Below are 15,888 nucleotides of genomic sequence, written 5' to 3' on the forward strand. Positions count from 1 at the left end.
GGGAAGGGGGTGTCATCGAATGATTAGGGACATGAATAGTAGCAGCCATTTATGGAATGTGTCCCTCACCATCTCCACTCAGGGACCCCTCACTGAGGGACCCAGACTTGTAGTCACAATTCCCCGGATATGTCTTTATGCCCCAGGCTCTCACAGCCTGTTTTGGAAAGAGCCTAGGTGGGTTCTGCTCTGAGTGATGGAAGGAGCTCAGCCTTCACACATCGTCCCGAGCCCCATCTCAAAATCATGTAGAATCTGATTTGGGCAAAGGCAGCAGTGGGCAAGAAGTTGGCTCTCTCCTTTCCCTCCTTCCCTAGGGCTCATGGGAAGCAGTAGTGGGGAGAGGCTGGGTCTTGGGACATTGAAGTCCCACCTGCTGAGCCCTCCCAAAGATGGATAAAACCCTGACTCAATCTCCCCAGCTGTTTGGGGGTGTGGAGAAGCAGACTGAGATGGTCCAGGCCCCCAAAATTCGGAGAGGCTTCCATTTAGCACCAAGGTGGGGCTGGAGGCCAGGATGTCTGGTTTCCTTCTGGTACCCACTTTGACCAGCAAAAGACTCCAGGCCAGGTCAAATCCACTGAGTCAACCTTCCTGCAGCCTCTGATGCAGGAGGGCGATGCCACTTGTGTCTAGAAGATGAAGGTGGCCCTGGCTGGTCCCAGATGTTATCATAACTGAAGTCTCTCTGGCCACTGGAGGGCTCTGAGGAGGACCGTCCCTGCTCATGACCCTTCCTGCTGGGGGAGCTGCCACCTGCAAAGATCCAGAGATGTTAGTCGGGTTCGAGCCAGGGTAGATAGAAGGATAGGCAGGATCCTACCAGACCCCTGCTTTTAGGTAAAGAGTTTCAAGGAGGGCATCAGTCTGCCTCAATTGAGGGGTCCAAGCAGAGGGCAAGCTGGGCTCCCAGCCTTCAGGTCCCTCAAGGTAAGGGCAGAGTCCAACTGGGACAGATGTTCTCATGACCTGGGGTCAGTGGCTGTTCTGGGGACAAGAGAGACAACCGTCCTGGGCTGCCACAGCCATCAGTCACAGAGAGAGAGGAGCATAGGAGGAGGAGGCCACTCATCAGACCCCTTGGGGAAGGTCCCAGCGGGTTAGCTTCTGAGCACCAAGAGGGATAACTCACCTGGAAGTCGAAGCTGAGGTTCAGGGGAACCTTCCTTTGATGGGGTGACCTGGACCTGGGGAGACAAACCAGGAAACTGAGGCATGGGGGTGGAGATGCTCCTCTATCTGAAGCCAGAAGATTTGGATTTGAATCTCACCTCTGCTACTTATTACCTAGTGCATAGGGTGCTGGGCCGGGAGTCAGGAAGGCTCAAGTTTAAATCCAGCCCCAGACTCTTACTGCTGATGTGACCCTCGGCAAGTCATTTAACCTGTTTGCCTCAGTTTGCTTATCTGTACAATGGGGATAATAAGGGTACCTGGGAGGTATCCCAAAGTTACTGTGAGGATAAAATGAGATAATACTTACAAAAAGGCTTAATCAAAATGCCTGGCACATAGTAGGTGCTTAATACATTCTAGCTATTATTATTACTTGTATGACCTTGGGAAAAATCATCTCTGGGCCTCATCAGTGTGTGTGTGTGTGTGTGTGTGTGTGTGTGTGTGTGTGTGTGTGTGTGAGAGTGTGTGTGTATACTGAAATGAGAAACTTCCCTTCAGTTCTGACATTCTCTGCTCTGTGTTCTAATATCCCATATCCAAAGGGCTCTCCCAGTTCTGAGAGTCTCTGTTCTAAGGTTCCTTCTAGCTCTGGCATTCCATGTCCTATGGTCCTTCCTAGCTCTACAATCCTATGAAAGGAGGAACAGACCTGCCTGTCTCTCTTCATTTGGATCTCTCTCTCTCTGTCTCTATCTGTATCTGTCTCTGTCTATCTCTCTCTCCCCATCTCTGTCTCTTCCTCTGGGCACACTCTTCCCTCCACCCCCATCCCCAGCTTTAGACATCGCTCTCAGCCTGTGGTTCCAGGTCAGGACCAGCGCCCCTCCCTAGTCACCCCACTCACCTGACGGGTTCGGGAAGGCTCTAGAGGACCAGCTCCCCGGACTTTGAAGGAGCCTCGATGTCTCTGAGATTCCCGGTGCTGAGGGGCTGGCTTTTTCTGAAGGGGGTGTAAGCTGGGGGATGGGACAGGGACAGGGACGGAGACGGGGATGGTGGGGAAGGTGCTCGGTGGCTCCTGGCCTACACAACTCTTAGCTGCCACCAGGAACTGTGAGGGAAACCAACAGAGTCTCCATCAGATCCTGATGGGCTCGGAGCCAGGGACACCACTGTATCCCTGGATATCTCCCTTAAGGCTCCCCAGAGCCAGCCTGGGCCAAAACCTTGAGGTTCAGGCACTGACCAGAGCTGGCTCCAGGCAGACTTCAGGCTTTGGATATTAATCAGACCAGGTTTAGCCAGAACCCTCCCCAATTCCACTGGAGGACCGACCTCATCCAGGTCACTGACGTCTGTGATCTTGTTGTGGGTGGTAGAGGTCGGGGTATAGGGGTCAGCATACAGTGGGGACTGGGGTTTCTCTGGGGTGTCAGCTGCTGCTCCCTCGAGGACCTCTAGACTCCTCCGGTTTAGCTGCAGAAGAAGCCGGGGGCGGAGGGAACAGGGTGACCGTGCTTGGTGATGGCTCACTTGGGTCCCTTTCATTAGGAGTGACGGCCACCTGCTTTGGGCTGGGAAACCTGGTGACATGGCAGCTATCTGAACCCCCCTTGCTAGCTAGGACCACACATGTGGGCCAGGTGTTCTTTGGGGACTAGGAGAGAGAGACCCAGGGAGACAGAGAGTGAAGGACAGACACAGGGACCAATTAGAATACAGAGACAGGGCTGGGGCTGGGGGCTGGGGGAGGCCCCTACGTTGGTGAGGCCCAGGTCCAGATGCAGGGGAGCCCTGAGTGCTGGCTCCTCTCCTTTCAGCTGCCCTGTGCCTTTTCCCTTGGAGGAGCGGCTGCTGCTTCTGCGTCTCAGTTCTGCCCGATGCCTTCCCAGGCTGGAGATGTTGGGGTTGGCCTGGCCCTGGACAGACAGAGAGGGACAGTGCTGGGTGGCCTCCAAACCACACTAGGGATGGGTGGCCCCAACCCCTGGGGGCTCACAAACAAGGACCTGCCAGACCCCCAGTCCCTGGCTGGATCATATGGCAGGTGGGGTCAGAAAGGACAAGGGGGCAGAGAATTTGTTTAGCGGCATGTGGGCAGCCCCAGCTCTTACTCTTCTTCTAGGTGTCCAACTAGACCCTTCCACTTGAACCCCGAACCCCCCAAGCTGCCCTCCCCCCTTCCCAGAATCCAAGCAGCCACTGAAGTCTGTCTGACCTATTAGATCCTGCCCTGGCCTGTGTCACTCACATGGTCCCTCTGGGGGGTGCTGTCAGCTCCCACAGGGCAGCTGTCAGGCAGCACGGGGCGGTCAGGGAGGGAGCTGCTGGTGTGGGAGGAAGTGGACGGGGCCCCTGTGGATGCCCAGGAGTTGGTCCGTCCATCAGAGGTAAGGGATGCTCGCCCGCTGACTGAGAACTGAGCCAAGTAGTGTGGAGTTAGGCTGGTCCCAGAGAGGAAGGAATGTTACCCCCATACTCCCACACACCCCAAACTCCCTCAGCTAGGGCCTGCGGATCTCTGCTGCCCTCCCTGACCACTAACCACTTCTGGCTAAAGCTGGAAGATAGTGTTGGACATTGAGAATACAAAGACAAGACCAAAATTGGTTTTGCCTTCAAGGAGCTCACATTGAGTCGAGAACTTCTGAGCTTCCTAGCCCCAGGATGCCTGAGCTGCTCTTTCCCCCTCACCTGTGTGGGAAGGGGTGGCCGTGGCCCCTGGAAGCTCTCAGAGCCTGAGCGGGTAGAGGAGCCCCCTCTTCTGAGGTGGATAGCCCGAAAACAAAGCAGCCAATCTTGGTAGTCCTCATAGCTGGCACAAAGCACTCGGATGGTATTGATGAGGTGGCCTGTGGGGTGGGATACACAACATGGGCTCCTTCTGGGCTCCCTACTGCTGTTCCCTCCCTTGGGTTGGGGTCCCTTCATACTGAGGATTATTCACTGACTGGCCCTCCGCAGAACCCTAAATACTTCCGTGGTCCCAGGACCCAATTTGCTTAGGTGAAGAAGACCCTCAATGTTAGGGTGGGGTAGGGGAGCAGATGCCCCAAGAGTGATCTCTGAGCCCCTGAGCCAACCCTACCTTGGAAGGGTGATCCCAGGAATGACCTCTGACTTACTGATCCCACTGCCTTTTAAGAGGGGAGCTCCGAAAAGAGCAGAACTAAGAGAATGTTGTATACAGTAAGAACAATATTGTTTTAAGAATAACTTCGAGTGACAAAGTCATTTTGACTATTATAAATAACCAAATTAACTACAAAGGACCTATGAAGGTAGATGTTATCTGCATCTAGAGAAAGAACTGATAAATAGAAATACGTATAGAAAGGCTTTACATATATATTTTTGTTATTTTATTTTTATATATTATTATATTATACTATATATTATATTATTTTTATATATTATTATACATATTTTTATCTAATGGTGGCCATCTCTAGGATGAGGGAGGGGGAGAAAAAAAGGGGAAAAAAAGTCCATGATAGCTTCATTATATATTTAAAAGGAATTGTACATAACTGTGTACAAACTGTATATTATACATTTGCAGTTTCAGGTGCAATCGTCTTTTTGTTTGTATTCTACTCTGTTATGGAAATTCTTATTTTATTTCTTCAGGATAAAAACTTTAAAAATAAGGTAAAAAAGAGGAGAGCTAAATTTGCCCCTAAATCCAGGGCAAACACATGAGACACGGGGGCAGGTAGCAGCCAAAGAGGCTAGGTCCACCCAAACCAAGAATGTCACCCACCCGCCCCAGCCTGCCTCCCCCCACCCCACCCCCTTTTGCTTAATGGGAGAGGAAAAGTGACTCAGTCTTCACTCATTATAGCCATGGTACCAGAGGACAGGGGTGGGCATGGGGTCAGAGGCAGCAGCTGGCATTGCATTGGGAAGGATCAGGTTGAAAGGATGAAAGGGGCTGAGGGTCTCTGGGCCCTCAGTCCCACCCAGGGTTCAGGGAGGCTTCAGTTCACTAACCCTCTATCAGGAAAGACCGGATCTGTTTCTCACTCTCCTCAAAGTTGAGCTGGATGGCGTTGAGTGGAAGCTCCCCCTTAGGGAAGACAAGGGGCATTGTCAGGGCTAATGGGCAGGAGACAAGGGGGACCTAGGGGGATTCCTATTTCCCTATCTTCTCCCAACCCTTACCCCATTTTTCTGATTTTGACTGGGGAGAGGCAGGTCTGAAGATTTCTTCACTCTGACTCATTCTAAAAGTCACTTGTGGTCAATGGTCATTATTATAATATGTTATAATGACTTCTGGTCATTATCAGCTCTGGACTTGGGAGTCAGAAAGATGAATTCAAATCAGCACTTACTAGCCATATAATCCTACTGAGCATGTCAGTTAACCTCACTTGGGCTTCCTCAGTTTCCTCATTTGGTCTACTTCAAAAGGGTTGTTCTAAGGACCCAACATTTATAATGGGCTTTGCAAACCAGAGTACTATACAAATGCTAGCCATTATTATTAGGTGAGGCTTTGTGTCCCTGGGACAAGTCACCTATAGCCTCTGGCTGCCTCAGTGCCTCCATCTGTAAAATGGGGAGAGTAATAACATCTCTCTCCTAGGGTTTCTGTGAGGATACCCTGAGATAACATTTGTGAAGAAGCGATTTGCAAACCTTAATGCATCATGTAAATGCTCATTTATCAGGGTTTTCTGAATCATTTTATGGGAAGCCAGTTCAGCTCTGGAGACAGTCTCCATACACAGTCTGGTCACTGACCCAGCCATGAAGGCCAGTGGTATTAAAGCATCCGTGAGGGTCAATGTATCCCTTGTCTCTGGGAAGGTCTTCCCTGCCTGTGAATACCCAACAGAGAAGAATCCTTTGACCTCACCTTTTCTCTGGCCCTAGCCACTTGTCTTACACATCTCCTGGACAGGAAGTCCTTCAGGAATATCTAAACTAATCCTTCCTGCTGTGGGCTAATCCTTTCTTTGTTGTCTTCCTTGACATTGGGAGGAAGGGAGGGAGAGAGGAAGGGAGGGAGGGAAGTGAATCACCAGAAAACAGGTGACCCCACCTGGGAGAGGGAGGTGGTACAGGACCACCCCCTCATAGTTCAGGGTCAGCTTATATCTGGCCCCCAGGGACTCCAGGGGAGCAGAGGCCCCCTCCACACAAGCCTGGGCCCAGGGAAGGCAGACAAACGAGAGGCCTGGCAGGAACCTCCCTTACCTAGACCAATCTTGAAATTCTGGTTTTTAATTTGAATTACTCCCTCCAGCCCCACCCACCAACCTGATTCTGCAGGGTAGGGGAGTGGGACAGGCAGGAGACCCAGATGGGGGCATAGTCTGGAAAGATGGAGACAGTAGGTAAACCTTGTGGAGACTCAGTTGCCTTACCTGAAAAATGGGGATAATAGCAGTAGTCCTACCTCACTGGGTTGTAGGGAAGCTCACAGAAATGTTACTTAAGTATCACTTTAAGGGGCACAGGAGAGGTAATGTCCAGGGGCATCTGAACATTACGGTCGGTCAAGGCTCAGAGGGGGTGGGGTGGCAGTTAGGGCTACCTTGAAGTTCAGTCCATCAGAATCCTCTGACAGGATGACCAGTGTAGATGGGTAGAGGATGAGAATCCGGTCATGCTGCTCCTAAGAGGTCAGAGAAGGTTGGATAGTGATTTGGGGGTCATGGATGACCTCAGCTCAGAGCTTTGTCATAAGTACATGGGTGGGTGGGGGGCAGCGTCCTCCCCTCTCCCCCTCTGAGCTGCACCCTCCTGCCTCCTGCCCTTCCCATCCCACCCAAACGTACTCTCCTCTGCCCCTCTCCCGCCTCCTTCCTTGCCACTCCCACCCCCCCACCTGTCCTCATTCCCACCTGGGAGGGCAGATGCTGCATCTTCACTCGGGAGGCGCAGACCACATCTCCCAGAGATTCTCGACTGGTTCCTTCCCAGTGATGAACTGGGTAGTGCTGGAGGGCCCATGGGAGAGGGCAGAGATGGTTCTCCCCTAGAGGACCCTTAGGGACAGAGATGGGAAGAGCCAGTTATGGGCTCAGGACTGAAGCCACCAACCAAGCACAGAAATGGAGAGTGGGAAGGGACCTCTCTGGCCCTCCAACACGTCTCATGCACCCAAGGAATCCTCACTATTATACACCCCAAAATTACTTATCCAGACTTTGCTTGGAGACCTCCAAGAACAGCGATCTCGCTTCTTCTCTAGATAGGTAGCCCATGGTACCTAGCTTTCATGGCCAGGAAGTTTTTCCTGACATCAAGCCTAGGATTACCTCTTTACAATTTCCACCTGTTGCTCCTGACTCAACCCTCTGGTCCCAGGAGACCTAACAGCCCTTCACCTCAACACAGCTGTCATGACTCACTGAATTTTCTCTTCTTTTGGCTAAACGCGGCCAGCTTCTTCAACTTATCCTCCTATGACTCAGACTACAGACCCTCTGCAGCCTGGTCCATCTCCTCTGGACATGCCCCAGCTTAATCTATGACACCTGGAAATGTACACAGTACTCCAGATAAAGTCAGATGGGGGCAGAGTACAGTATAAGCATATCACCATCCTATTCCCAGAAGTCATGCCTCTTCTCAGCCCAGGCTGGTGGGGGGCAGGGCAGAAATGCTGACATTGGGCACTCACCTGGAACTGGAGAGATGGGCACTGGGGTCCCCTTACGAGGTCCATCTGCTTCTCCAGGTGATAAAGCCAGCGCCGGAGCTCAGACTTGCTGGGACAGAATACCAGAAGAGGAGACGGCAGGGGGCCTTGGGACATGAGAAGAGCAGGGATTGAGGTGGAAGTCACTGGTCAGCCTCAGGTCAGCCAACCTCCCCACAGCCCCATATCCCCTTCCCTGGCCCACCAGCTTCCTCCTGTCCTTTTCTTCCCTCAACCAGCTGCCCAACCCTCATCCTGTTCTCAGACCTGCCCCACCCAGCTGCTCATTTCCTGCCTGCCAGGAAAAGGTAGCATCAATCACCAGCCTCAGGGCCCGGAAGAAGGTACAGAGGGTATGCTCCTGGGTAGTTCCACAGGCAGCCTCAACTAGTCTGAGCTTCCCTGGGGGAACCAAGATGGCTTTAAATGATCTTCCTGTAGGTCAGGACCCTGGCTAGCACCTCTAGTCACAATGGTTCAATGAGTAGTCCCAATTGTCATCTGGTAAACTGGACAGGCTTCATCAGTCTCCTTACCCAGTACTCAGGTCAGCTCCCTTGGTCACTGCGGACCAGGGAATGGGATGGCAGCACTTAAGCCAGTGTCTTCGTCTGCACCCCCATTTGGAGTCAGTAACTGTGGTCAGCACTATGGCCAGCACCCCCACCCTCCACCCTAGCCTATATCTATTCAGTGCCTAATCAGTATCCCAGGATATCCCACGACTCTATTAAATACTTTGGTCAGAACATCCCATCAGCACCTAGGTCAGCGTCCTATCTACATACCCTCCCATCGGTACATCCTAGTGAAGCGCCCTCATTCAACACCCTGGCCATCTCCCTTATCAGTTACACCCTGGTCAGTGTTCCTCTTCAAACCCTAGGTCACTTCCCTGGTCAGATTCTCACAGAGAATGGTCCAACTAGTGTGTCCATTTAATACCCTGGTATTAATGGTATTAATGGTATGCCAGGTATCAGTGAACCCAGTCAGCATCCCAATCAATATCTGTAGTCAAGACCACAGCCATTTGCCAGTGGTGTCCCACCCCCCACCCCCAGGGGTGTCCTAGTTCAGCTCTGGATCAATGCCCTGCCCCTTGGGTAACACTAAGCTCTCTTCGTGGTCCAGAAGGACAGGCCTAGACCAAGAGGAAGATGGTGGATGAATGATGAGATGGCATGGTGGTCACTACAGAGGTTTTAGATTAATATCCTCCAAACAGCTGCTGTAATTTCAAAGGCATGGCCTCCCTTACCTGTGATCTGGAAGGCGTGTTCTCCTTCTATCTCTAGTCTAGAGATGCTCACCAAAGTGAGTGGCAGCAGCCCCTGTAGGAGTCCAGATTGGATTAGGAGGGAGGAACAAAGGGTCCTGGTGCCCAAGGGAGGGAACGGAGGAATGGAGCCTGACCCTCCCCCTCCTTCCTGCAGGGCTATCCTGAGGGGCAGGCTAGGAACACAGGAGGGACAGGGAGAGAGAAAGGCTTGGCAGCCTTAGGGACGATGGGGCTGGGGCCAGAGAAAATCCTCTTCTTCCCTATTTATATCCTACATATAATTAACAATCAGTGTAACCAAGTACAGGGCCAATTCAGTTCCACTAAACATAGCTTTGTGGGTGAAACAAAGATAAATGAAGGCTAAGCAAGGCTCTGTTCCCTTGGAGTCACAGTCAGCCGGGGATGTTGTAAAGTTACCCCTGAGAGATCTGTATGTCAGGGGCAGCTTGGACAGGAACAGGGGCAGTCCCAGCAGGTGCTGAAGGTGGGGAATTGAGGCATTCTGCACCTCCTATGGGTAGGGGCTAAAAGGCTAGAATGTAGGCTCTTTAAGGGGCAGCTAGGTGGTGCTGTAGTGCAAAGAGAGCTGGGCCTGGAGTCAGGAAGGCTTGAGTTCAAATCCAGCCACAGACACTTCCTAGCTGTGTGACCCTGGGCAAGCCACTTCACCCTGTCTGCCTCAGTTTCCTCATCTGTAAAATGAGCAAACCACTCTAGTATGTTTGCCAGGAAAACCCCCTCTGGGCTCACAGAGAATCGGACATGACTGAAAACGACTGAACAGTATCAAGAGGCACAGAGCCTCCCACATGATTGGTGCTTCATAAATTGCTGGTCGACTTGGGAGGCAATGGAATTAGCCCTGGCTCTGGCTGGAGTCTGAAGACATCACTTCAAATTCTACCACCCTTTTAACCTCCCTGGGACTCAGTTTCCTTTCTGTAAAATGAGAGGGGATGTGCCAGATGGCTTCTGGGGGTCCCTGAATGTCTGGTGCCCTTACCCTTACTTTGTGGAGGACCCACCCCTGTGGAAAAGGCACGGTGCCCAGAGTTGCAGGCCTCGCCCAGCAGTTAGGGCTGAGGGGACCCTGCCTCATGGGCCCCTTTTGCCCTGAGCCCTGAGATGCCGAGCTGGCTCTTAGGGGGAGAGGTCCCAGGTCAGATGGTGGCGTCTCCCACCCAGACTCACCTGGTAGGTGAGGCCACTGGAGCCATGAGCCTGGAAGTACAGACAGGAGGGAAACAGCTCCAGGTAACAATCACTGATGTCCTGCGGGGAAGGGGGAAGGCTCGGTTTGTCCAGGGAACTGAGACGGCTCAGAGGCTGTCATGGGGTGGAGGGCTAAGAATGTCTTTCCTAACCCACTCACTGGATGTGGAATCTTAACCTGGGCTCTGGTAAGAGCTCTACTGCATCCTCTTCTCTGCCTGGCCATGAACCTGAGGCTTTGGCTTCCAAGGCTCAGAAGGTCATCTGGCAGCCCTCTTCTTCTCCATGGCCCTCTTGGGAGTGGAGGCTATCACCACCAGGGGATGGATTTCCCTGCACCTAAGCCTGGGACTCCCCCCATGACACCCCTCCTCAAGGGCCCAAACCTGACCTCCAGCTGGGACTCACCGGGCAGTGCTGGAACTTGAACTTGACCTTGGCATAATGGACAATCTTCCCGAGGTTCCTCACGGGCATTTTCTGCCGGCCCTTCTTGAACACACTGAGGAAGGGTTGGTCTACATTTTCCTTGTGACTTTCTGGGCCCGGAATATCCTGCAGGAGAGTGTGGCCTGGGAGCTTAGGCCAGGGGGGAAGTGGCCACAAAAGAGGACCCCTCCTCCGCAAACAGGTATAAGGAGACCAGCCTATGGAATTAGTTTTGTGCACATAGCCAATACAAAGCAGGACAAAGAAATGTGCCCAGCATGGTTAGGGGCACACTCAGAGTGAAGGGGTCCCCTAAAGGTCCAAGGCTGGGACCCAGAGGCTCCCCCCACCCCACTCTACCCCACGAAAACACAGGCACACACGATCACAATCACATATCTACATGGGAGGAGGGCAAGGTGGGGGAGGGGAGGAATCAGCATTGATTGAGTGCCTACTGTGTGCAAGGCATTGGGCTAACCTCTTTACAAATATTACCTCATTTGCTCACCTAGACACATGGGCAGATACAAAGAAAGACAGCTATAGATTTCTATAATATTCAGACACAGCCAGTTACAGACCACGAGATCAAAGTTTGAAGGAATCTTAGAAACTGTCCCATCCAATAGACTCATTTTTTTTCAGATGGGGACACTGAGGCTCGGTAAGGGGATATAACATGCATAAGGTCCCAGAGGGAGTAGAAGCCACATTTTAACCCTGACTCCAAACCCAGACTCCTTCTACATTATAATATGCTACATATCCACAGACCTACTCACAGATACACCCACCCACAGACAAACATAGAGAATCACACAGATAGATTCACACAGAATTCTGCCTCTGCCATTTACTTCCTAGGTGACCTTGGGTAAGTCACTTCCCCTCTAGAAGTGGACCTCAATTTCCTCATCTGTAAAAATGAGGGGAATGGACTAGAACGTGGTCCCTTCGGTCGCTTCTAGCTCCAGAACTGTGAGCCTATGAAAATTCAGAGGTCTAGACACAAATCTATAAATGAAAGCCATACATAGACACGCATATATGTAATCATACAGACACACCCATAGACACAGCCATACATAGGAATCGGGCCTGGGAAAAGGTAAACCCTGGGAAAGTGGCCTGTGGCTGATGTGTGGGACATGGGGGTCCAGGGCTCTCTCATAATCAGCTCCACGCATTGGGTGAGGTAGCCAATGAGGCATGTTACAACCCAGGGCACTGGCTTTGGGCCCAATGCTTTGCCTGCTGCCAGGGCCACCCCTTTGCTTGGGCAATCCCAGGGAATGTGGAAGGGCAGACAGACACAAGGGCTGGCTTCCCCAGCCCTCCCACCCTTGGGTGGGGCCTCCCACTCCCCGTGGGAATTGGCTCAGGGCCCTGGCGACCTGCATAAAAGTAGGCCACAGACTCATCCATGCAAGCTGCCTATGGACCCTGGATGCTTAAATGGAATGTGGCCATGGCACCCAGATGCAGAAATGGACTTCAGGAATGTAGCCACCAAGCTGGCCTTCCACTCCTTCCACAGGGAGGAGAAAAACTAGGGAAGGTTGTTGGAGAATGCACCAAAGCTTAGTCATTTCTCAGGCCAGTGCCACATTCACTTCTCACAGCTGGCAGTTGCAGGGTCACTTGGGCCCTCCCAATCCAGTTCTGCCCCTAAAGTGGTCCTCTCCCCCACCCCCACAGTCGATGCAGATGGAGATGTGTCAGGGGGCTGGACCCAGGAGTTCTGGCTTCCAATCAGAGGGCGACCTTAATGCCTAGTAATGCCCCCTTCTGTTTCTGCAGGGTCAGGACCCCCTGATTCAGTGACTATCTGGTGACATGGGGCTATTAATAGAAAGGATGGGGGTGGCCTGAGATTTCGTTGGCCACTCAGCCAGGTTGCTGAACCAAGAGACTCAGAGTGTTGCTCGCCCTGCTCCCCACTCAAGTGTTTCTAGGGTAGAAGGTGCCTGGTTTCTGAGGGGCCCTCTGGGGGAGGTGTGGTACACTCATTCCTACTTCCCTCCTTGTACAGTTTAACGTGTGTGTGTGTGTGTGTGTGTGTGTTTGCGTGCGTGCGTGTAGGGGTGGGGCTGGGAGAGAGAAGAAGCAGGAACTCCTGGTCCAGGACCCCGGATGGTCCCAAACAAAGAATCAGTCCCTTCCTTGTCATAATACAGAAGGGAGAGGGGGTGACTGGGGCCTTGGCCCACAAGTAGCTTTCTGACCGACAGAGTTGGTCTAAGGTCCCCGCAGATACCACTGAGCACCTGGAACACAGGTAGTCTCCAGGCCCACAGACAGAACTGGGCAGGGTCCTGCATGAGGCAGGAAAATGTCCTCTGGATTTACCAGCCAATGGACTTCACCTGCAGCAGGAGGGGATCAGCTTTGAGGATGCCCACTTACGGAGTCCTTGGTGAATCCTTAGGAAAAGGGAAGGCTGCCCAAAAGGGGAGGGGCATGGATTTATTGGTTCCCCTCCTTTCCCCCTTCCCAGGTTCCCAAAGAAGGAGTAGGTGCTGTGTAGAGGAAAGCCCAGAGACCGGGAGGCAGGACACCTGGGTCCTAGCCCTGGACCCATCTTTGGGACCAAGTCTTCTCTGTCCAACGGGAGAGGACTGGGGTTGGCTCCCAAGGGTGGGAGGGCCAGGGAAGCCGGACCTTGTGTCTGTCTGCCCTTCCCCATTCCCTGGAATGGCCCGGGCAGCAGATGGTGTCTAAGGGCCTCACTTATCTTGGCATCTTGGGTGTTCAAAGGAGCCGTTCAAAGGAGCCATTTAATGGACTTTGAGCTCTCCTGCTTTCACTGGATAATCAATAGCCTCCTCCCACCTCCATTAGTGTCCTCAGGATTCCAGATTTACAGATGGAAGGCCTCAGAACCAGCTAGCCCAACCCTCTTATTGAGCAGATGAGGAAACTGAGGCTCAGGACCACAAGAACAATGAGTTTGGAGTCAGGGGACCCTGGTTCAAATCTCCCAGCCACTTAGTGGACAAGTCACCCTCCTTGGCCTTTAAGATCCAGTGCAGTCCTGTGGATGAAGCTTTCTCAGGGATTGCTCCCTAGTTCTCATCCTGGCTGACCCTGGGGGCCGAAGCCTGAACCTGAGGCTGAAAGCCTCTCCTGTCCTGTACCCTTAGAACTCAGCTTCCCGCCTCCCACTCGCCTCTCCAAGTCAATCAGACTCCCGTGAAAGCTCACATAGACACCGGATGGTGCAGGGGGTGTCCCTGCAGTTTCGGGTGGGGGAGGAAGCCAGGAAGCCTTCCTGGAGGAGTTTCCTTGGACTCCTTGGTTGGTACGGAGGTCCCTCCCCTTTCTCCCTCTCCCCCACACCGCTCCTCCTCACTCCCCGCACTGACTCAGTCCCTGACTCTCTCGCCAGTTTCGCTGTCTGCGGAGACTTTCGGGACAGCCAGGAGGTGAGGTGCCCGAGGGTGGGGCCCAAGCTTCTCCTCCGGATCGCTGGCGAATCTGGCCTGGCTGGGGTGGGGTGGTGGGGTGGAGGGAGCGGAGAGATGGGGCAGCCGTGACCCAGGAAATCGCCGGGCGCGCACTCCAGACAGACGGACACACACACACACACACGTTTCTGACCTCCCTCCCAGCCGGCTCTCACCGTCCCCGGGATGTAATAAAGAATCTTGTCGGTGGCCTTCGTATCCCCATCTTGGCTGCTCTCGCTTCCAAACAGTCCCCCTCGACGCCTTATGCTGTCCTCCCTGTGGGGAGAAGAGCAGAAGAGACTCAAAGAATGGCTTCCTTCCCTTCTGCGCTACCCCGCCCCCGGCCCCGGCCCTGAACCCCTAACCTCTGGAGCTGGGCAGCCAGGCAATGAGGGAGCCCCTAGCCTGGCTGGAAGATGATTGTGGGTGCAGCCAGGCAGGAAGGAGGGAAGCAAGCCCGGGTTGGACAGGGGGACCCCAAGACAGCGTCCGGGGATAGACAGGGAGACAGTCACCCTGGTCCTAGCCCTCCTCTCCCCACCCCCATCCTCCTTGTGGGAACCAGGGATTCAAGGTTGCTCAGCCTAGCCTAGGCAGAGGAGGGATTCCCCCTTCATACAGGCAGGAGAGCCCGCAACCTGTGCCCCAAGTACCTAGAAGCCCCAGCCCCTTAGCCTCATCCTGAATCCTAAGCCCCTAGCCTAACCACAGCCCAACCCTGCCCTGATCCAAACCGAGTCCTCCCAGCTCCCAACAGCAGCCTGACCCGACCGAGACTGGGACGGGACCGGGATTGTGATGGTGACCCCAACCCCTGCCAGGACTCCCAGCCTTACTTTTTTCCTTTCAGCGAGGATTTCCTGGAGAAGGAGGCTCGGAAACGAGGAGCCTGGGGGACACAGTTGGCATTGCCCATGGCGAAGGGGGTTGGAGAAGAGTTGGGGGAGGGGTGTTAGGGTCCCGTGAGGGACTGAGGTTCCCAGGGAGATTCTACCCGGCACCCTTGGGTGCAGCTGGCCGGGCCGCTTGTTGGAGCTGGAGCAGAAGCCAGCTGAGCCTGGCTGAGCCCAGGCTAGGTCAGAGTGGCTGCATTTCCAACAGTGGGCGTGACCTTGGGGCCCCGCCCCCTCCTTCCCGGGATTCAGACTCCCAGGCAGGCTTCCGGGGAGAGGTATCCATGGAAGCAGGGAACAGCTGAGGTCGGAGGTCACCTCAGCCCTCAGTCTGGCTTTCTGTCAAGGCTACTTGGGGTGTCCCAGACCCTCTTAGGGCCAGAGGCAGGAGACGGCTGGCCATGGGGCCATCAGGACCTGGGATGGGGGGGTCAGAGCATCCCTTTCTCTGCCTTCCACTTGGGAGGGGGACATCAGCAGCCACAGAAGCTGGCTTCTCCTTTTTATACCCTTGAGGACAGGCCACCTTTTCTTCCAAGTGCTTCTGGGGGGGGCCACATGACTCCCCCCAGAAGGTGCTGCTGCGGGCGTGCATCGAGCTCACTTTCCAGCCTGGCATTGAGGCTGGGGAGGGGGGAGGTAGGGCTGGGCTAGAGATAAAGCCTGCCTAAACCCAGCCCTCCCCTAACCCCCCCACTTCCTGTTTCCACCTCAGATTCCTTAGCCTCTGAGTCATGGATGACTGGGGAGGTGGGGGGGGGGTCTAGGCTGAAGGTCCCCTCCCCCACGTCAGATCTCCCAGCTATTGCTCCCCCCCCCAACCCTGGCAGACACATGTCTTCC

The 15,888-nt window shown here is 53.7% G+C and overlaps 1 protein-coding gene across 2 annotated transcripts; it reads right to left on the reverse strand.

Moving 5' to 3' along the window:
- Window positions 1–36: 36 nt before the first annotated feature.
- Window positions 37–15,326, reverse strand: PLEKHN1 (pleckstrin homology domain containing N1). Of its 2 annotated transcripts, XM_020976812.2 has the most exons (16): window positions 14,989–15,323; window positions 14,326–14,428; window positions 10,680–10,826; window positions 10,251–10,331; window positions 9,036–9,108; window positions 7,757–7,881; window positions 6,975–7,118; window positions 6,665–6,745; window positions 5,113–5,188; window positions 3,814–3,971; window positions 3,371–3,538; window positions 2,880–3,038; window positions 2,455–2,595; window positions 2,024–2,230; window positions 1,133–1,187; window positions 37–756 (listed from the first exon to the last, which is right to left on the reverse strand). In XM_020976812.2, exons 1-16 carry the CDS (start codon window positions 15,066–15,068, stop codon window positions 572–574), a joined length of 1,983 nt encoding a protein of 660 aa, XP_020832471.1. In that variant the 5' UTR covers window positions 15,069–15,323; the 3' UTR covers window positions 37–571. The 2 variants fall into 2 exon arrangements, with proteins under 2 accessions (XP_020832471.1, XP_020832479.1); XM_020976820.2 differs by lacking the exon at window positions 3,371–3,538 and having other exon boundaries at window positions 14,989–15,326.
- Between the last annotated feature and the right edge of the window lie 562 nt (window positions 15,327–15,888).

The sequence above is a fragment of the Phascolarctos cinereus genome, unplaced genomic scaffold (assembly GCF_003287225.1).
Source record: "Phascolarctos cinereus isolate Bilbo 61053 unplaced genomic scaffold, phaCin_HiC Scaffold_726;HRSCAF=1367, whole genome shotgun sequence".
Taxonomy (NCBI): domain Eukaryota; kingdom Metazoa; phylum Chordata; class Mammalia; order Diprotodontia; family Phascolarctidae; genus Phascolarctos; species Phascolarctos cinereus.